Source organism: Eucalyptus grandis, chromosome 11, assembly GCF_016545825.1.
Source record: "Eucalyptus grandis isolate ANBG69807.140 chromosome 11, ASM1654582v1, whole genome shotgun sequence".
Classification (NCBI taxonomy): Eukaryota; Viridiplantae; Streptophyta; class Magnoliopsida; order Myrtales; family Myrtaceae; genus Eucalyptus; species Eucalyptus grandis.
The window spans coordinates 44,926,865-44,949,800 of record NC_052622.1 but is presented as its reverse complement, the minus strand read 5'-3'; the positions used below and the strand labels follow the sequence as shown (position 1 = coordinate 44,949,800).

General features: G+C 34.1%; 2 protein-coding genes across 2 annotated transcripts; one reads left to right on the top strand and one right to left on the bottom strand.

Moving 5' to 3' along the window:
- Nucleotides 1–293: 293 nt before the first annotated feature.
- Nucleotides 294–2,936, top strand: LOC104426657 (heat shock factor-binding protein). Its single transcript, XM_010039786.3, has 5 exons — nucleotides 294–444; nucleotides 1,450–1,497; nucleotides 1,885–1,908; nucleotides 1,998–2,040; nucleotides 2,565–2,936. The coding sequence occupies exons 1-5, from the start codon at nucleotides 427–429 to the stop codon at nucleotides 2,690–2,692; spliced, it is 261 nt and encodes an 86-aa protein (XP_010038088.1). The 5' UTR covers nucleotides 294–426; the 3' UTR covers nucleotides 2,693–2,936.
- A 615-nt stretch (nucleotides 2,937–3,551) lies between these two features.
- On the bottom strand, nucleotides 3,552–4,233 carry LOC104426656 (rapid alkalinization factor). Its single transcript, XM_010039785.3, has one exon. It carries the CDS (start codon nucleotides 4,169–4,171, stop codon nucleotides 3,818–3,820), a length of 354 nt encoding a protein of 117 aa, XP_010038087.2. The 5' UTR covers nucleotides 4,172–4,233; the 3' UTR covers nucleotides 3,552–3,817.
- Nucleotides 4,234–22,936: the final 18,703 nt, after the last annotated feature.

Below are 22,936 nucleotides of genomic sequence, written 5' to 3'. Positions count from 1 at the left end.
CCGTTGATCACGCGTTCCATCTGCCTCGAGCACCGCTCGACTGTTCGTCCAATCCGCTAACCGATTTACCCGACTCGGATTTGAATCCGCAAATCCGGAGAGTCCAGCTGGTTCCCCGAACCCGAAGAAAAGGCCCACGCCCAGATCCGGAGGAGCCCGGCCCGCTTGCCTTTTCCGGCAAGAAAGTTCAAAATTTTCTGCTCGACGCGAATTTCCAACGACGCCCCTGGAGAGCAGAAGGCGATTCTCTCGAACGGCCCGAAACCGGGGGAGGGCAAATCCGTAAAAGCGGATCACTTTACCTCCCCCTTCACTTTCCCTCGACTCGCTTCGCAATCCCCCACGCGCTTCGCCTTTCCCCCACAAATTCGAAACCTCCGAATCCATTTTCCGGCAAGCTTTCCGCGAAGCGAAATCTCTGTCAAGATGAACACCTCCGATATGGTGAGAATCTCTGTTCATCTGTAGAGACGCGTCTCCGTCGATCTCCAGATCTTTAGGCATTCGAGTTCGCGATGTCGTTTGCGCTTAGGGTTTTTTTTTTTTAATGGATCCGTCAATTGCTTCGCTCGGCTCGCGTTGTGCGAAGATGAGGAATGGCGATTCCTTTTCAGATCGCGCGTGCGGATTTTGGGTCCCGATTTGCGGGGTTCCCGTGGCGTCCATGGGCGTCCGGTGCCTGATTGGTGCTGCTTGGGAAGGGATGGAACGGAGGGAGGGCGAATGCGAGCTTCATTCTAGGGTTTTTCTCTGGGGCTGGATGGATGGACGGAAGCGGTGCGGATATGGTCTTGATTAGTTGAGCCTGGAATTGCGATTCGGGTGTCTGGTTATGCGCGGTTGCTGGTCGGTTTAGTTTTTCTGGAGATGACAGTCTCTCTGATTAGTGTCGTGCTTAGTCTAGTGTTCCGCATTGGAGGGCTTCTGCTAGCGAGGTCCTATCTCTAGGGATGCTGGTTGCATCTGCATCGGTCAGATCTGCCTGTAATTTGTGTGTTGGTTTTAGATAGCTTCTGTGAAGGGTAGGTGCAAATTGGAGCTTCTGGGATCACTCGAGTTAGGTGGTTCTGGGGACCTGCCAATCTGCCGGATGGCAGTGATTAATCTTAATTTTTCATGCGTGTAAAATATTTCTATGTTTAGCTGCATCAATAAGATGCCGCGTAGTGGGATGGCGGAAAATGTTTTTCATTATGGAATGTACCTAGTTAATTTCCTTTAGGAGATGGGCTTGCAATGTGTATCATTAAGGGGAAGAATTATCCTAGTAATGAATGGAGTTATGCTGTTTAGTTGCTACTTGGAAATGGCTAACTCCTTCACGAGCATGTGATGAACCTTTTCTCCTTCTTTCTTTCCAGTAAATCTACATTTTCTTTTTGAGGTGCAAATAAATGTTCTTGCACTTTTTATCGCACTTCTAACCGTTTTCATCCCCTATTTTTGCAGGACAGGCATGACTCAGAAAAGCAGAGCACTGCTGATATGACAGCTTTTGTAAGTTCTCAAGGCTTAGATTTCCTTACAGATTTGAAAGACTTATGTTGGGTTAGCTCAATCTGCTGAACTAGCTAGCGTTGGTGATGGTATCTTAGGCATCTCAGGCATAATTAAATAAGTTGGATGATGATGAATATTTGGTACTGATTAGGTCATGCGTCTTCTATTTTCCTATCGAGCAATTTACAATGATAAAAATCCTCTTGGCTCTATTCTATAGTACTGCAACAAGAGCTTTTATCCATTATAGTATGTTCATTTCGATTTGGAGGAAGACAGAGAAGAAACCCTTGATTTTGTGCATAGAGGTTTTTTGTGCTGCCTGATACAAGATGTAGCTCCTATTTCTCTTATCCTTTGCTAAATAATTGTGTTTCTTCGCAGGTGCAAAGTCTTCTTCAGCAGATGGTAAGTTTGTTCTATGCATGGTGGGGATGTTTTCTGTGGTCGCCCTTTCAGAATGTCTAACGATATTGCTTATTTGTGTCCAATTTCAGCAAACAAGGTTCCAGACTATGTCCGAGTCCATCATTACAAAGAATATCCTTTCCTTACATTGCATTTACCTGCATTTCAAATGTGTAGTATTATGTAATGAATCGTGCTAATTATATTTTTTTTGGGGTACAAGTACTGTGATCAGGCATATGAATAACTTTGTTATCTACTAGGTTAGATATTAGGGGAGGAGGAGAGTAACCAAAGATAGTAGGTTTTGGTGAGGGTTGGTTAGCATTGGGCCTTCCTCTTCTCTCTAACTTTGTTGCTAACATTCACTCACTTTCCTAGCAATAGCATAATGCTGAGGCTTGCTAGAGTAGTGCATGTGTGTCTGGTGCAATTTCTCATTATGAAATTTTATGAGTCAACTGGAATGTGGCTTCTCTTTGGAATTGCATAATGAAAGCTGGTTCCACTCTCTTTTCTATTTTTCCCATCATTTTTACCTCTGACAAGTAAGATGGATTTTTTATGCATCGATTTAAAGGCATTGCTCAATCTTCTTCCATGTATTAACTTGAAAGAAATGTCGCAATCTGTTGTTTTCTTTGACCATGATGCACTTGATGAGATGGGCAATCGAATTGATGAACTTGAGCAGAGCATCAATGATTTGAAAAATGAGATGGGGATAGAGGGCTCTCCATCTCCCGCCCCTTCCAAGCAGAAGCCAGGTGAAGATTCAGCTTGAAACAGTTCAATGAGCATATTGTCAAAGGATGTGGTGGTTCTTGGCGATTTTGTTTGGAACTGTAGGGAAAAATGCGAAATACATTGTGAGACTGAGTGTGATGTACCTCTGTTTCTGTCTTTATTTCTTTCCTGTGGTTTTATGTTGAGACTTTAATGACATGTCCTCATGTCTTACGATCACGTTTCGGATGTATTTATTGAGAAGCATAGAGAAGTCGAAATCCTTTGAGATCTTCATTCTATTTGGTTCTGTTGTGTGATCAATGCACTGCGCTAGGGTGTATATCACCTTAACAAGATTGGATAAAATAACATGCGAAGAGTGGGGATAATGCTGCTGATTAAAAAACGGCATAATAGTCAAATCTCTGTACTTGGTGTAATTGTGCAAGGAAGATGTTTTCACCTTGAGGTGTATAGGGTATCTATATCCAGCGGTGCTGTTGATGCTAATGGCGTTTGGTAGTATCTTCAGTGGATGTCGTGTTAGATGGGGCATTGTTAATATGGCATTACAGCCACAAGTCATTGCACTGTAGACCATGCTATGTTTGTATACATGGTACATTTCATTACGCATGGTTCAATAACTCTCCGAACTGTGAGCATGGAAAGATTCATGGCCTTTGGAAACTGATATTAACCTGTCTCGATCTTATTTGTGATTATGTGCTAGTGGCACGGTGGCTTACTTAAAAAAATTGGAGATCCAACGTTGTCTCAGGTTGCAATTTGAGTGGAAGCAAGACTGTCGAGCTAAGTTACTGTTATCAGTTCTTCAGTTCAAACCCACTTGCAGTTGTCTATATAAACATAAGCTAGATTTAAAGTTTAAATTGAGCATGAGCAACGAGAAATGAAATCCACACGCTGTCTCCTATTTGGCAACCGTGCAAACGATTAAAATTTACTTGAGATGAACTGTGAAACCAGGCAAAATGCAGAACCAGATAAACAAGAAAATAAGATGGAACTGTGATTCGGTAAGTAACATACGCAACAGAACATGCGTTTATATACATGCATGAATGAAAACATTCCATCGAAACTCCAGACAGAAGGGGAAATCTTGAATGAGTCCATCAATGCAGGCTCCGAAGGGTGACAACCTCGGAAACCGGATTCATCCGCCCCTGCAACGAGTGATCTGACTGCATCCCCGTGAGTAAGGATTCGACTGACCTCCGGCCCGGCAGTTGTAGTATGATGCACCACGTTGCGAGCACGGCGCTGAGTTCCTCCTCAGCGCCCCATAGCTTATGTACTGCCTCGTCGCTAGAATGCGCCTCTCGCTCTCTGTTTCCTCCCCCAGAACTCTGCACTCGCCAATCGAGTCACCTTGGCACTCTGACCTCCACACAAAGTAGCTCGCCTGGTGGAGATCGGCGTGTTCAGAGGCGCACGAGATGGTGATGCTGAACGCCGCGATTGCAAGCAGGGCGAGGAAGACATGGAAACGCTTTGAGGTGTTGTCCATTGTTGTCGTTGTGCTTGCTTGTTTTCTTATGTACGATTAGTTCAGACTTCAGCTGAAGTGTGATGCTTTTGTATGTGGTTAGCACTGACTTGGAGCGTTGATTTACATAATTGCCACTTGACCTTTTCTTTGTACTGGTCTTGACAGTATCGGTGCCTTTGGCTCACCAAACTAAATTCACTTTGTTTTAATCTAGAGAGCAAGCCGAGAAACATTTTGGTTTATGGCAAAAGAGAGAGTATTGTTTGCCTTAAATTCCGCTTGTATGTTTATTTTGTGGTTAATTTAATATGTATATAATGTAAAAGTACAATAGAATGCACAAGGTCGTCTTAAATTTATGTAATTGACTCCCTGCATTAGGACATATTGCAATTACTTTTAACCTTGCATTTAAATTTAAACTTTTAACCTTGCATTTAAATTTAAAGTTTGCGCATCCATAGGTTATACAGTACTCTTTCCTTCCACGACATGAATCTGACTTCACTTAACCTACCACAATTTGCATTAGAGATATATAGTCAACTCTTATCGTTAAGATTTCTTTGTACACTCAAAAGCCCAAAACCTAATATGCAAGCTTTTGAAATATTCTACATAGCTTGATTACGAGGTTCATATGTGCTCTTTATACGCATGTAGTTTCCTTCCACCTACTAAATTAAGCTTTTGGGTTGGGTTTCTTAACATGATATTAGAGGTAGGAGTTTATTTTGCACGTGCATGTCACAATACTAGGGAATTTTCATGAGGACTCCTTGTGAATTGGGATAAGTAACAAGAGTGCTGTTTTGAAATCCTTATGCGTTCTTTTTTTCCTTTTTCTTTAACTATATTGTTCTGAATAAAGTAGGCAGCTTTGCTTGGTTTTAAAGAAAGGTAAATGACCTTCTTTGGAGGTTTCTTCGTCATCGTTATTTCTTTTGCATGAATGATTACCTATTGAGATCTGAGAGAACAAAGTGCGTTTGGGGACAGCGGATTCCGACAGCATGCTTTGAAAAAGTGGATGCTTCTTCATCATGTGGAGGTGCAACTGATGATTTTTGTCTAATTTAATTGGATCTTGCCAAGTATGCATTAGTAATATGTAGAGCTATCTCTAGCCACAAGGCAAGTTTTAGATGATTATCGGATCATATTTGCCTTTCATCATAAGTACAACATCGTTCAACATCTATGCTTACCCTAACTTTCTATTCCAAACGGGAAACAAAAAGGCATGAGGGATGGAAATTTTGAAATAACTTATCTTGTACGTCTTGTTAAGATATGAGACACAATTTCAACACGTCGCCCACAAATGTAAGCATATCCTTTGCTTGAAGTGACCATGCGTCTTGTTTGTTGGCGCATGTCCCGATCGTGGTTGAAAATTTTGGAGACCCTTGATGACATGATTATGTCGGGAACAAAGTCATTAGCATAATTTTAACGTGAGGACTAAGTTTAGTACTTGAGAATGTAAAGCTTTAATGAGTGCTTCCCACCGACCAAAAAAAAAAAAAAAAAGAGTGCTTCCCCACTTTAAGTTTGTTGTGCTTGTACTTATATTATAGTTTTATATATTTAGCCTCACGAACCACCTAATTCTTAGGAACCAAAATTCTCATCCAAGCAAGGAGATTTGGTTGTCTATATAGAAATAACATTTGAAGACTCGGCGGTCTTATTATCGTCCGTCTTCCACAAAACATACTTTCGAAATATGCCGTGCATGAGCCTCTACCTAATTTAGCTCTCAGGCGTCGTTGCTTCGTGTAAAGAGAGTTTAGAATTGCCAATACGTTAGTAGGGCTATGATAACGGACTTGTTATCTTATAACTATAGACTCTCTGGTGTCGAATAATTATATTCTAATTGAATATTTCTTCATAGGAGTGATAATTTCGTGGCCCAAATAGTGGTCATTGACTCCGGGTGTCCCTCCCCACGATGTTGTCATAAGGCTCACCCACCAACAACAGAATCTCACCAAAAAAATCTATGCTGGGCTATAACAAAGGAGATAATCTTATTAGATGTAGACAAAGCGGATAAAACCTAATTTAAATAGTCGAGATAAATTATTCAATAGTTTGTTAAACATCTCATCGTTCCCAATTCTAAATCTCCTGTATCTTACAAAAAATTGCATTTATTTCCCAAACAGATTCAAATTTTTTTTTTTTTTTTTAATTTCTAATTTCCCCGCTTATGTGCATGTGCTATTTTGCGAGTCTTAAGAAAAATAGTTAATTTGTTTCACAATTCAGTATGTCACAACCTCTTCTACTTAGCGGATTGAATTGGGGCTAAAATTAGTTAAATTTGGTGCACAACTATATACAATGTATAAGTGCAGTATGTAAATTTGTGTTATCACGATTAGATTTTACTCCTATTTATTGACACGTGATTTTAGGTTCTGAGCTTAATTGAATTATCTAGAGTAAACTCATAAGACATGGAAATTCGGCCAAGCTCATGGGACTGCAGTGACCGAAATTCATAAGAAAAGGAGGGTCTTGAGCTTTAATTGTATTGACGAGATCCCATTAAAGTTAAAAGCTTTGAGTTTAATTAAATAAACACTTGAAGAGTGAAGCCTATTATTAAAAGTGCCCACAAAGAAGCAAGATTCAGCCAAGCCCATACACACTGGGACTGGCTGAACACCATAAGGAGTCAATTGAATTGGAATTTAGCCCATTAAAGTCTAACTGGGATTAGGCCTTAGGTTATTAAAGTCCATCATTTTAATAAGGCCTAAGGCCTAAAAATCTTTTTGGCTACATTTGATAGTTAGGATATAATTTAAACTATAACAAAAATGGATCATATTAAGTCAGAAATTTTGAATCATATTAAGTGACGCACGAGTGGGGGAGAGAGGACCACGTAGCCAAGCCTAGGCCGATCCCATACGGCTGAGCATCTCTCACGGTGCCGCTGCACACTGCCTTGCTGGACCGAGCCTCACACGGCTGCCCTCCATGAAAGCCACGCCGATGTGCCCATGCTCCATCGAGCCAACGACGTTACTGCTGTCGCCACTGTTTCCGGGTCCAAGCCACGAGACGTCTTGCTTCCCTCCTGGTCGATGAGGCTGCTGCTGATCTTAGCCGTGACCAGCCACCGTGACGACAAGCCAGTGGCATCGCGATGCTCTATTGCCTGCTGCTGATTTGCTGCTCCTTGCGAACCATAACGAGCTGCTGTGTCGCTGATCCCTCTGCTGCGCCAAGACAACGAGTTGCAGTCCCTCCGAGTGGCACCCCTCACTGCTGAGCCACCCTTGGCCGTGAGTTCATCGATTGCCGAGCTATACCAACAGCGAATCCTTTGTTTTTGCAACTTTCCTTGCCGTTCCTCGCTGCCTTGCCACTAGCACACCACTCGCCAAGACCGACCACCGTTGGCCATCCCTGCCGTTAGATCCGCCACCGTCAAGTCCGCCTTCAAATTTGGCTACATTATCTCCAAATTAGCTAAAGACCTTATCCTACACCAGCACACCACTCACCGAGAGCCACCACCGTTGGCCATCCAGCCGTGACCCGCCGTCGTCAAGTCCACATCCAAATTTGGCTACGTTATCTCCGCATTAGCTAAAAGACCTTATCCTAATTTGATCTGAATATTTTCTTACCTGCTTATCAGTAACTAACATTGTATGTTCTGAGTGATAGCATATCCGATTAGGATTAATTTCGCACATAATCGTTGTCTGAATCTCTGAACCTAGAGATATGGTTAGAGATATGGTCATGGATCAGTCTCTGATCCTTAAGATGGGGTCATGGATTGCACAAAAAAATCGATAATTTAATCGTTAAGGCTTCAGATTAGGTTATGAATTTTATCTACTACCAAATTTGATTCAAGTAGATACTCTTTGCTATCTTTGCTGCCTATCTTATTTGAAAGAGCGATTATGTTGTTTGATTGTCTTCTTATCTAAAAAGAAAAAATACAAAAAGATTCTTTGTAAGATTACGTTAGATTTTCAGATACAATGCGTTAGGATAGATTCTAGAATAAGTTAGAATAGATTCCAGATATGATTTTTCTTAATAGACTAGAATAGATTTTTCTGGATAATCTTGCGTATTTAGGATAGATTTTAAACAAGATTTCCTTGATAAGCTAGGTTGGCTTTGGATAGGTTACATATTTAGATAGATTTTAGAAGATTGAGATAAGTTTCTAACTTAAATTAAGATTCGACTTAGTTTACTTCCTAGTTTAAATTAGGTATTATCTTTCTCTCCATAGCTAATTTTCGTTTTTTAATTACGAAGTTAATTAAAAAAAAAAAAACCCAAAAACATCATCTTGGAACAAATTAGATTCCTTTCTCAGATAAGAGCGCGTGTTTAAATAATGATACTTATTTATTCCAAATTTTAATAAAAAATTACAAAATATATAATGTGCATGTCATATAGATTTAGATGCATATATACCATAATATATAGTTTGCATGTTAGGTCCATTTAATTAAAATCGCATGTCATATAGTTAGTCTTTATTTCATGATAAAAGAAAGACTAAAAAAGAATTAATTGGAATTGAGTGATATTTAGATACTATATTTAGGATGAATGTTTGTTTTTAATTAATAATGCTACAGATTGCTTTACTTCAACACAAGTAAATATGTTCCCCATTATCACAATTTAGTTATTTGCTTTGACTATTGAGTGTTATTTTCCTTGATTGCACAATCTTATGATGGCTCTTACGTGCTAGTGAATAAGGTTAAAATTAATCCAATTTACCTGATAAATATACTTTTTTTTTTTTTATAAAGAGAAAATGTATCAAGAGCAGCCTAACATAATCAAGTCTTCAAATTCATTTAATCTTTGCTCATAGAGGTAAATACTCTCCCACAGTGTTTGTAATTGATCCAATAAAAACTGATTAATGGCAACTTCAAATTGAATTAATCTTGCACATTGAGAAATTGAACTTAAGTTGCAAATTGGTATAAATTTGGGATAACCAAAATGTGAATTTAGGGTGCATTTGTTTCGCGGAATGCATTTTCAGGAAAACATTTTCCTTATTTTCCAGCATTTGGGTCTCTTAGGAAAATGAGTTAATGGAAAATGTTTTCCTAGTCAATAGAAAATGTTTTCCTAACAAAACTTAAATTCAGGAAAATGATTTCCCTTTTGAAAGGACCGAAAACATTTTTGAAACTACCAAAGCTTAGATTTGATGCTTAGTTTACAAACAATTATTCTTATAAAAATATATTTAAAAAAATTAAATTTGAATATTTTATTTTAAAAAAAATAATATTTGGAAAACATTTTTAAAATAAAAATAAAAAATTAGAATTTACTTCTTTTTCTTTTTCTTTTCTTCCTTTTCTTTTTGCTTCTTCTTCACCCGTCACCGGCCACAAGGACAGCTAGTGAGTTTTTGCTTCTTCATTTTTTTTTTCTCATGATGAAGTGTGAATATTTTTTAATGGGATCCAAACGGCAGAAAATATTTTCAATTATATATCGCCAAAAAATAAAAATAAACCGTATTTTTGGAAAATACTTTCCTAGAAAGCATTTTCCTTTATCATTGAGTTTTCAGCGAAACAAACGCACCCTTAGTAATCTATTAACCAAGCCTGAGATAGTTTATTGTCAGGGAGGTTTATAAATAAAATAGTAATGCATAAAAGATGTGTGAGGATTCAAGTCCATTGTAGTTATCAACACACTAAAATATTTTGCACGTATAATTAAAATAGAACCAGAGGCTCACCCATTATAGAAATAGAACCCATAAAACAAAATCCATTTTTACTTCCAACTTTAGCCCATGAATAGTGGAAGCAAAAAGCCAAACTACCTAAAACCTGACTAAATCAACCAGTTTTGGATTAAACCCATTATAGTTATCAACGCATACCATTTTTTTGTGTGGGTGGTATGCTCATGAATTACATCATGAAATTGTAAGATTTATTATAAAATCGAGAGATTGTTTCACAAGAAATTGTCAAGATTAAACCCCATGTTAGTTATTGTTGAGAATATGTTTCGAGTTTGAGCTCGTGAAGAAAAACCTAACCAAAATAGAAATTCCAAGTCCAATTAAGACTTGTGATTGGATGCGCCAACAAGTCCAAATAGGAATATTTTCTAATTGGAGTTGGATTTCCTAGCTTTAGAGTTGCATAAAAGGAGTTTCCTATTTTAGAATCCAAATATTATATATGAGAGGTAGCCGTTGGCTTTTTGCCCATTGGTGAGTCGATGAGTTTTTGGTTATAACAATCAATTGAGTGGCTTGCTTGTGAATTCCATCATGAAATTGTAAGATTTATGAATTTCTTTATAAAATCGAGAGATTGTTTCACAAGAAATCATTAGAATTAAACGTTATGCCAATTATTGTTGAGAATATATCTCGAGTTTATTGTTCAAAACATGTTTCGAGTTAGAGCTTGTAAAGGAAAACCTAAACAAAATAAAAATTGCAAGTCCATATAAGACTTGTGATTGGCTGCGCCAACAAGTCCAAATGGGAATACTTTCTAATTGGAGTTGGATTTTCTAGTTTTAGTAGATTTCCCAATTTAAGTCACATAAAAGGATTTTAGGATCCAAATATTATATACAAGAGGTAGGTGTTGCTTTTTTGCACATTGGTGAGCCAAGGAGTTTTTGGTCATAACAATCAATTGGGTAGCATACTCGTGAATTACATCATGAAATTGTAAAATTTATGAATTTCTTTATAAAATCGAGAAATTGTTTTACAAGAAATCATCAATTAAACCCCAATTTAATTATTTTTGAGAATATATCTCAAGTTTATTGTTGATAATATATCTTGAGTTTGAGCCCAAAAAAAAAATCGACCAAAATAGAAATTCCAAGTCCACATAGGACTTGTGATTGGACATGCCAACGGGTCCAAATAGAAATACTTTCTAATTGGAGTTGGATTTCCTAATTTAGTAGATTTCTCAATTTAAGTCGCATAACAGGAGTCTCCTATTTTTATGATCCAAATATTATATATAAGAGTTAGGTGTTGGTTTTTTGCCCATTGGTGAGCCAAGGAGTTTTTGATCATAACAATCAATTGAGTGGCATGCTCATGAATTACATCATGTAATTGTAAAATTTATGAACTTTTTTATAAAATTGAGAGATTGTTTCATAAGAAATTGTCAGGATTAAACCTCATTTCAGTTATGGTTGAGAATATGTCTTGAGTTTATTGTTAAGAATATATCGTGAGTTTGACCACCCACTGCGGTGGCGTAGTTGGCTTGAGCTTTGTGCCTCCCACGAAAGGTGCCAAGTTCGAATCCCAGCGGCGTTACTTGGTGACTTAACTGCTGGTGTGAGTGTGGTGGCTAGCTTGCGTCAGCCCTAGGTTCTTCCCGCCGGCTGTCGGCTTTCGGGGTTTCGCGAGTTTGAGATCGTAAAAAAAAAAAAAAAAAAAAAAAAAAAAAAAAAACTAACCAAAATAGAAATTCCAAGTCCACATAGGACTTGTGATTGGATGCGCCAACAAATCCAAATAGAATACTTTCTAAATTACAGTTGGATTTCCTAGAGTAGATTTCCCGATTTAAGTCACATAAGAGGAGTTTCCTATTTTAGGATCCATGTATTATATACAAGAGATAGACATTGGTTTTTTGCCCATTAATGAGCAGAGGAGTTTTTGGTCATAACAATCAATTAGGTGGCATGCTCATGAATTACATCATAAAATTGTAAGATTTAGAAATTTCTTTATAAAATCGAGAGATTATTTCACGAGAAATCGTTAGGACTAAATTGCATGTTAATTATTGTTGATAATATATCTTGAGTTTATTGTTGAGATTATATTTCAAGTTTGAACTCGTGAAAGAAATATGATCAAAATGGAAATTCGGTCTAATTAAGACTTGTGATTTGACACCCCAACAACTTCATAAAGGAAAACTTTCTTATCTAAAGTAGTATTTCCTAATTTGAGTATAATTCCTAACCTAAGTCGCATAAATGGAGTTTCCTACTTTAGGATCCGAGTACTATATGTATAAGAGATAAATGTTAGCTTTTTGCCCATTGGTAAGCAAATAAACTTTTAGTCATAATAATCAATTGTGGTATGCTCATGATTACATCATTAGATGGTAAGATTTTAAAATCAGGAGATTGTTTTGCAAAAAATTATTGGGCTTAAACCACATGTTAGTTATTGGTAGTAATTAATAAAGGTTGAGAGACATCAAAGGCGTTTGTGTGACTCGAGTTATTGTAATTTTTGTTATATCACTTGATTTATAATGAAATAATGTGACACTCTTCCCTTGGAGTAGGTCATATCAATTGATTCACGTAAATTTAGTGCGCGATTTATTTCATTATTCTACTTTTTGTTGTTGGATTGCTTGTTTTTTGCAATAAATATGATTAACGTGGATCAAAATATGATAGTGCTCATAAATTTAGTACCAGATTTATTTCCTCATATCGATTGAATCACATAAATTTAGTGCCCAATTTATCTCCTTGCTTTATTTATTGTTTTGTTCGATCACTTATTTTTTGCAATAAATATGATTAACATTGACCCAAATACAATAATTTTGTGTTGAAGTCTTCTCATATTCTTGTACAGTACATTATAAACACACTCCATTCATATTGGATTTAATCACGTCAATTATTTGCAAGAGTAGTTAATGGGCAAGATTAGCATAAAAATGCTATGTGTGTGGTTAATGCCTTGTCGATTTACCAATAGTAATGTATTAAGATAAGCCAGTCAATTAATCTTCCACAAGAAATCAACATTTACATTTAGATAACTAATAATGCAAGACATAAATTAGAAAATTTCATGCATTGACTCGATATACATACATACATACATACATACATATATATATGAAAAAAAGTTACCAAAAATCCTAAACTATGCTTACCCACTGTGATATATTTATCCTAAACTTTATTTGTGAGATAATGACCGTTTTGTGTTATGTACCTAGCATTGATTCCCAAGCGGAGGGAGATATAACACAAAAAACTCTAAACCTATACTCGTATGATACACCTACCCTTAATTATTTCTTTATAATACAAAATACTCCAAACGAATTTGGGATTTTTCGAATCACAAAATTTTTTTAAGCAAATATATCATGCCGGTACAAATTTGGAGTAAATGTGTCTTATAAATACAAATTTATTTTTGTCAACAAAAAAAAAAAAGAATTAGGGTAGATGCGTGGACCTAGTTTATAGTTTTTTGTAACTTTTTCTTGATTAAGGGGGAGATGTGATGTAACCTCATAATATCATAACGAATGACCTATCGAAGCAAGTTTTGTTTTCATGAGGCAATATTTAGGTGATTTAAAATGAGAAAATTTGCAAAATATATATCTCTATTTTAATTTGAAATAAAATGAAATAAATAAAAACCCCTAATTTTTTTTTTTTTTTTGATGAAGTGTATCATTCACGTCATACTTCATTTACAAACCTTAAAACTCACACACTCACACATACACTTTGGTCTACCAATTTTAATGTATCAAGATAAGTAAATCAGCTAATTATTACCAACTCTTACGATGAAATCAACATTTACACACACACACACACAATTAAATAATAATGCAAGAAAAAATTAGAAAACTTTATGCATTGACTTAGTATATTAATTTTAGAAAAAATGTTACAAAGACCCCTAAACTATGCACACCCATTATGATACATTTATCCCAAATATTTTTTTGTGACATAAAAAAGTTCCAAACTTATACATGGGTGACACAATTATATTATACCAAAAACTCTAAACTTATACCCATATGACATATTTATCCATAATTATTTTTTTATGACACAAAAAACTTCAAACTTGTAATCACGTAACTCATTTAACCTAAAAGTTTGAGGTAAATATGTCGCACGAACACAAATTTGAGGTTTTTTATGTCACAAAAAAGGTTTGGATAAATATGTCACATCAGCATAAATTCAGAATAAATGTGTCTCATAAGTATGAAATGAGGAGGGGGGAAGGTTATTAAGTAGGAGTAGGTGAAGGCAAGACTAGCATGGAAATGTCACCATCCATTATATGTGTGGTTAATGTCTTGTCGATTTACCAATATTAATATATCAAGATAAGCCAGCTAGCTAATTTTCCATAGGAAATTAACATTTACAGTTAGAAAACTAAATAATATTGCAAGAGAGAAATTAGAAAATTTCACGCATTGACTTCGGATATATATAATATAATATAATATAATAGAGAAAAAGTTACCAAAAATCATAAACTATGCTCACTCACTGTGATACATTTATCCTAAACTTTATTTTGTGATATAAAAAATCTCAAACTTAATTATGTAACTAAAAAACTCTAAATCTATACACGTATAATACATTTACCCTTAATTATTTCTTCATAAAACAAAAAAACTCCAAATGAATTTGGGATTTTTCATGTCATAGAAAAAGTTCAGAGCAAATATGTCATGCCAGTACAAGTTTGGGGTAAATGTGTCTTATGAATATAAATTTATTTTTTCATAAAAAAAAAGAATTAGGGTAGATGCGTGGACCTAATTTACAGTTTTTTGTGACTTTTTCTTGATCAAGGGGGAAATGTGTTGTAGCCTTATAATAGCATAGCGAATGACCTATCGATGCAAGTTTTGTTCTCATGAGGCAATATTTAAGTGATTTAAAATGGGAAAATTTGCAAGATGTATGTCTCTATTTTCACCTGAAATAAAATAAAATAAAATAAAATAAAAACCCATAATTTTTTTTTTTTGGATGAAGCGTATCATCCACATTATACTTCTTCACAAACCCTAAAACTCACATACTCACACACATATGTTGGTCTACCAATTTTAATGTATTAAGATAAGCAAATAAGCTAATCATTCATAATTCTTACAAGGAAATCAACATTTACATATAGATAATTAATAATAATGCAATAAAAAATTAGAAAACTTTATGCATTGGCTCAATATATTAGTTTTGGAGCAAATGTTACTAAAAACCCTAAAGTATGCACACCCATTGTGATACATTTATCCCAAATAATTTTTCGTTACATAAAAAAAAAAAAAGGGATAAGTGCTCCAGAAGTCCTAAAACTTATTACGAAAATGCATTTGAATCATAAAACTTGCAAAAAGTGCAAATAAGTTCTAAACTTGTCAAAATGTTTCATTTGAGTCCTAAAATCGACGATGTTAGCTTTTTCATTAAAAATGCTGATGTGGCATTTAAAATTAATTTTTATTTCCTACGTGGCTTTTTTAATGCTTTTTTATTCTTTTTAAAATATATATTTTTAAAACTAAAAATTAGATTTATTGATTTTATCTTATTTTCAAACAAAAAAATTATTTAAAAAAGAAAATAATTTAAAAAAGAAAATAATTTTAAAAAAAATATTGGTAGCATTGTCGGAGGGGCCGGCAACCGTCGCCGGAGCCGGCGACCACGGGTGTGGGTGGCTGGCTCTCGCCGGCCCTGGCGGGGCTGGCAACCTCGCCAAGCTCGGGCGAGGGTGCCTAGATCCGGGCATGTCGCCCCTCACGGGGGGCCAAAGGTGGCAATCGCTTGGCCCGGGCGAGGCGTTGGTGGCCCTTGTGGGGGCTGGTTCTTGTCGCCCAGCCTGGTGATGCCTCATCGGCCCTCGCTTAGGGTTGGCGGCAGGTTACTTGGGCGGGAGCGGCGTCGCCAGGCCCTCACGGGGCCGGCAACTGTCGCTCGGCCTGGGCAACGCCTCATTAGCCCTCGCTTGGGGCCGGCGACGAGCACCCTCACCCTGGTTGGGCGAGAGCTTGCCACCCACGCCCAGGGCCGACGACCGTTGCCGGCCCCTCCAATGACGGTTGCCGGCCCCTCCGACGAGGCTACCATTTTTTTTTCTTTTTTTTTGAACTGTTTTATTTTTTAAATAAATTTTATTTTTCTTTTTTTTTTTGGTTGAAAATAAGATAAAATCAATAAATCTAATTTTTTAGTTTTTAAATCTATTTTTCTTAAATAAGAATGAAAAATCATTAAAAAAAGCCATGTGGAAAATAAAATTTCATTTTAAATGTCATGTTAGCATTTTTAACGGAAAATGCTAACGGCGTTGATTTTAGGACTCAAATGAAATATTTTGACAAGTTTTAGGACTTATTTGCACTTTTTGCAAGTTTTAGGATTTAAATGCATTTTCGTGACAAGTTTTAGGACTTTTGGTGCACTTATCCCAAAAAAAAATTCCAAACTTATACATGGGTAACACAATTATATTGTACAAAAATTCTAAACTTATACTTATATAACACATTTACCCATTATTATTTTTTTATGACTCAAAAAACTTCAAACTTATAATCACGTAACACACTGACCCTAAAATTTGAGGTAAATATATCAAATGGACACAAATTTGGAGTTTTTTTTTTTATGTCATAAAAAAAGTTTTGGTAAATATATTATATCATCACAAATTTAAAATAAATGTGTCACATAAGTATGAAAAGAAGATGGAGGAAGGCTAGGAAGTGGGGGAAGATGAAAGCAATACAGCATGAAAATACTACTATCCCTCTTGTGTGTGGTCAATGTTTTATCAATTTACCAATATTAATATATCAAGATAAGCCAATTAGCTAATATTCTAAAGGAAATCAACATTTACATTTAGATAACTAAATAATAATACAAGAGAAAAATTAAAAAATTTCAGGTGTTGACTTGATATATATATATACACACACATAGAAAGAGAGAGAGAGAGAGAGTTACCATAAATCATAAACTATGCTAACCCACTGTGATACATTTATTTTACATTTTATTTTGTGACATAAAAATTGAAAACTTAATTATGTAACACAAAAAACTCTAAACCTATACCCGTATGATATATTTATCCATAATTATTTCTTTGTAAGACAAAAAACTCCAAATGAATTTGGAATTTTTTGTGTCACAAAAAAAATGGAATTAGAATAGACGTGTGAACCTAAGTTAAAGTTTTTTTTTTATGACTTTTTCTTAATAATTGGGGAGATTTGATGTAACCCCATAATAGCATGGTGAACGACCTATTGACGCAAACTTTGTTCTCGTGAGGTAATTTTTAGATTTATTTAAAATGGGAAAATTTGCAAGATGCATGTTTCTATTAATAAAAATCCAGAATTTTTTTGGATGAAGTGTATCATTCAGATCATACTTCATTCACCAACCTTAAAAATGCTGATGCGCACACATACTTTAAAATGAGAAAATTTGCAAAATGGTTTACCAAATTTAATGTATCAAGATCGGCAAATCAACTAATCTTTCAAAATTCTTACGAGGAAATCAACATTTACATATGAATAATTAAATAATAATGTAAGAAAATAATAAGAAAACTTTATGCATTGACTTAATATATTAATTTTAGAGAAAATGTTACCAAAAACCTAAACTATGCACACACATTGTTATACATTTATCTCAAATATTTTTCTGTAATATAAAAAATTCAAACTTATATGTGGGTCACACAATTATATTTATACAAAAAACTCTAAATTTATACACGTATAACACATTTATCCATAATGATTTCTTTATAGCACAAAAAAATTCATACTTGTAATCATGTAACACATTTACACTAAACTTTGAGATAAATATGTCGCACAAACACAAATTTGAAATTTTTTATGTCACAACAAAAGTTTGGGTAAATATATCACACCAGCACAAGTTCAGAATAAATGTGTCACATAAGTATGAAAAAAGGATTGGGGAAGGCTAGAAAGTGGGAGTAGGTGAAGGCAAGACTAACATGGAAATGTTAGCATCTCTTATGTGTGTGTAATTACCAATATTAATGTATCAAGATAAATCAGTTAGCTAATCTTCCATAGGAAATCAACATTTATATTTAGATAACTAATAATGCAAGAGAGAAATTAAAAAATTCCATACATTGACTTGATATATATATATAATAGAGAAAAAATTGCCAAAAATCATAAACTATGCTCACCCACTGTAATACATTTATGATAAACTTTATTTTGTGATATAAAAAATCTTAAACTTCATTATGTAACACAAAAAACTCTAAATCTATATTTGTATGATACATTTCTCTTAATTATTTCTTTATAATATAAAAAACTTCAAACGAATTTGAGATTTTTCGTTGCACAAAGAAAATTTAGAGCAAATATGCCATGTTAATACAAGTTTAAGGTAAATGTGTCTTATGAATAGAAATTTATTTTTGTCATGAAAAAAAAAAAGAATTAGGATAGATGTGTGGACCTAGTTTGGAGTTTTTTGTGACTTTTTAATGATCAATGGGGAGATGTGATATAAACTCATAATAACATGGTGAATGCCCTATGATGCAAGTTTTGTTCTCTTGAGGCAATATTTAGGTGATTTAAAATGAGAAAATTTGCAAAATGTATATTTCTATTTTTATTTGAAGTACAATAAAATAAAATAAAAACCTTTAATTTTTTTTTGGATGAAACGTATCATCCACGTCATACTTTATTCACAAACCCTAAAACTCACACACTCATACACATACTTCGGTCTACTAATTTTGATATATCAAGATAAGTAAGTCAGCTAATCTTTCACAGGTCTTACGAGGAAATCAACATTTACATATAGATAATTAAATAATAATGCAAGGAAAAAATTAGAAAGCCTTATGCATTAACTTAATATATTAATTTTAGAAAAATGATACCAAAGACCCTAAACTATGCACACTTATTTTGATACATTTATCACAACTATTTTTATATTACATAAAAAATTCCAAACTTATACATGGGTGACACAGTTATTTTGTACAAAAGATTTTAAACTTATACTCATATGACACATTTATTCATAATTATTTCTTTATGATACAAAAAACTTCATACTTGTAATCACATAACACATTTACCCTAAATTTGAGGTAAATATGTCGCACGGACACAAATTTGGGGTTTTTTATATCACAAAAAAAGTTTAGGTAAATATATCATTCTATCACATGTTCAGAATAAATGTGTCACATAAGTATGAAAGGAGGAGGAAGGAAGGCTAGGAAGTGGGAGTAGGTAAAGGTAAGGTTAGTATGAAAATGCTACCATCTCTCATGTGTGTGGTTAATGCTTTGTCGATTTACTAATAATATATCAAGATAAGTTAGCCATCTAATCATCCATAGAAAATCAACATTTGCATTTAGATAACTAAATAATAATATGAATGATAAATTATAAAATTCCATGCATTGACTTGATATATATATTAGAGAAAACGTTACTAGAAATCATAGACTATGCTAACCCACTGTAATATATTTATCCTAAACTTTATTTTGTGACATAAAAAATCCCAAACTTAATTATGTAACACAAAAAACTCTAAATATATACCCGTATGATACATTTATCCTTAATTATTATTTTTATAACATAAAAAACTCCAAACAAATTTGGGATTTTTTGTGTCACAAAAAATTTAAGAGCAAATATGTTATGCCAGTACAAGTTTGGGGTCAATGTGTCTTATAAATAGAAATTTATTTTTGTCACGAAAAAAAAAAAGAATTATGATAGATGTGTGCATCTAGTTTAGAGTTTTTTGTAACTTTTTCTTGATCAAGGAGGAGATGTGATGTAACATCATAATAGCATGGTGAATGACCCATCGATATAAGTTTTGTTCTCATGATGTAATATTTAGATAATTTAAAATGGGAAAATTTGCAAGATGTATGTCTCTTTTTCATTTGAAATACAATAAAATAAAATAAAAATTCATAATGTTTTTTTTTTTTTTGATGAAGCGGATCATGTCATACTTCATTCACGAACCTTAAAACTCACACACTAACACATAGACTTCAGTCTATCAATTTTAATGTACCAAGATAAGCAAGTTAGCTAATCTTTCACAGCCCTCACGAGAAAATCAACATTTACATATAGTTAATTAAATAATAATTTTAAAAAAGATTAGAAAACTTGATGCATTGACTTAATATATTAATTTGAGAGAAAATATTACCAAAAACCCTAAACTATGCACCTTCGTTGTGATACATTTATCCCAAATATTATTTTGTGACATATACATGAGTGACGCGGTTATGTTATACAAAAAACTCTGAACTTATACCTGTATGACACATTTACCAACAATTATTTTTTTATGACGCAAAAAACTTCAAACTTGTAAAGTAAATATGTTGTATATACACAAATTTGAGGTTTTTTATGTCATAAAAAAGTTTAAATAAATATATCACACCAGAACAAGTTTAGGATAAATGTATTACATAAGTATGCATATGGGATTTTTTTTTGTCGCAAAAAAGAAAAAGAAAAAGAAAAATATGTCATACCGATATAGGTTTTGGATAAATATATCATATAAATACAAATTTGGGAACTTTTTCGCCACAAAAGAAAAATAGGGTAGATGTATGGGTATATTTTAAAGTTTTTTGTGACTTTTTCTTGGGGAGATATGATGTAAATTCATAATAGCATGGCGGATGACCCATTCATGTAAGTTTTGATATGATCAAGCAATATTTGGGTGATTTAAATTGGAAAGTTCACAAAATGTATGTCTTTGTTTTTGTTTGAAATAAAATAAAATAAATTAGAAACCCCCCAAATTCTATTGGATGAATTATACCATCAATATCATACTTCATTCACAAACCTAAAACTCTCACGCACACGCTTAATAAGTACACTTGAATCCCTCATAAACAAAACTCATTATGTATTTGGCTTTTCTTAAGTGACATTTGTACTCACTGAGTCACTAATTGAGTGGCCATAGATTTCCCCACTCTAGTGTGCAATCATCTACGAAATTAAAAGCTTTCGAAATTAAAATTGGATTATATTTTTAATTTTATGGTAAAATCAATAAGAAATTCCTTTGTTTTAAGACACCAAAGCAAATGGCTGGATTTCTATTGTTTTCTCCATTTGAAAATGACATCTCCAAGAAGATTGGCCTAAAAATTTCTTTATGATCCTCAATCCGTACATTAGTTCAAAAATTGATAATGCCAATGTGAATTTGTCAACAACGGTTGAATTCATAAAGTGAATTTTAGGAATATGATTAGGAATGAATCGCCATCCTTAAACAATACATCATGCAAGAATTAACTGATTTATTTTATATATATCTCAACATACCTCGCAAAATTGAATTTGACTAATTGAGGTTATAAACATTGATGCTCAAGCTAAATTTGCTTACGTTGTTCAATAAATTAGCAAGTATTGATTGTCAAATAAATAAATAAACATGGAGTATTACCATAAAAATTCACCAACTGGTACACATGCTATATTCACCCTCAAATTAATTTTTGCATTATAAGGCCTTCCCATTGGTACACCCTTGCCATATTTACCTTAAACTCATTTTCATGTCACAAAAAATTCCAAACTAGTACAAATATGCCACATCGACCCCCCAAATTGGTGCACCAATGCCACATTTACCGAAAATTAATTTTAGATTTACCACAATTTGGGGGCAATTGTGGCACGTGTGCGCAAGTTTGAGATAAATGTGACATGGGTGTACTGATTTAGAATTTTTTATGACACAAAAAGTAGTTTGTGGTGAATATAGCACGAGCATACCAATTTGAGATTTTTTGTAACACAAACATTACTTTGGGGTTATTTTTTATCGATTAAATTAAGAAGTGTGTTTCTCAATAATTATATTGATATTAAAATGGCATCTGGTAACAATCAAATTAAATGTGATTTATGTGCATATTTGTTTGCATATAAAATATTGTTGAGAATATATCTGAGTTTCGGCAAGTGAAAAATGGCAATTCCAAGTCTAAATAAGGCTTGCGATTTGACACTCCAACACGTAAGGCATTATGGGAATGCTTTCTAAGTCACAGTTGGATTTCTAGTTTTAGTAGGTTTCCCAATTTGAGTCACACAAAAGGAGTTTTCCTTTTTAGATCCAAATACTATAAGAGATGGGTGTTGGTTTTTTTGTTGTTTCGTGAGCAAATGTGTTTTATTACCTTAAAAATCAATTGTGTGCTATGCTTGCGAATTACATCATGAAAAATCACAAGTACTTTGAAACTAATAAATCTTGTGGTAAAATTTATGAATTCCTTTGTAAACTGGAGAGGTTGTTTCAAGATAAATTTTCAATAAGCTTGATGTAATTTGGGAGTCAAAAAATACTAAAAGTATCTGAGTAACTCAAATGTGATTATAATTTTCGTTATATTGCTTAATAAATTCATGTGCTGCTCTACCTAAATTATTTTTATATTATGTTTATTTTATTGTTCGATTATTAGTTTTTCACCATAAAATATGATTAACAACTATCCAAATATAATAAATTTGTGTTGAGGTCGCTTTATATACGCGTAAAGACATTGTAAACACACCATATTTATATCGGATTTTATCATGTCAATTATCGTCAAGTAAATAAAAACTTTGCTTTTTCAGACATTTCCATCATAGGAAAATGGCAAGATCTACAACATGCTGCAGGCATCTTCCGTTTTATTTTGAAAGAACAAAATAAAATGAACAAACAACCCAGATTTTATTGGACGGAGGGTACCACCGACTCATATTCATTCACAGCCCTATAAAACACACAAACTTCAAAGCTACTCTCCCTCTGGCTCCTCCATCTCGTCTCTCATCTTCAAATTCATCGTTCGAACCAGCC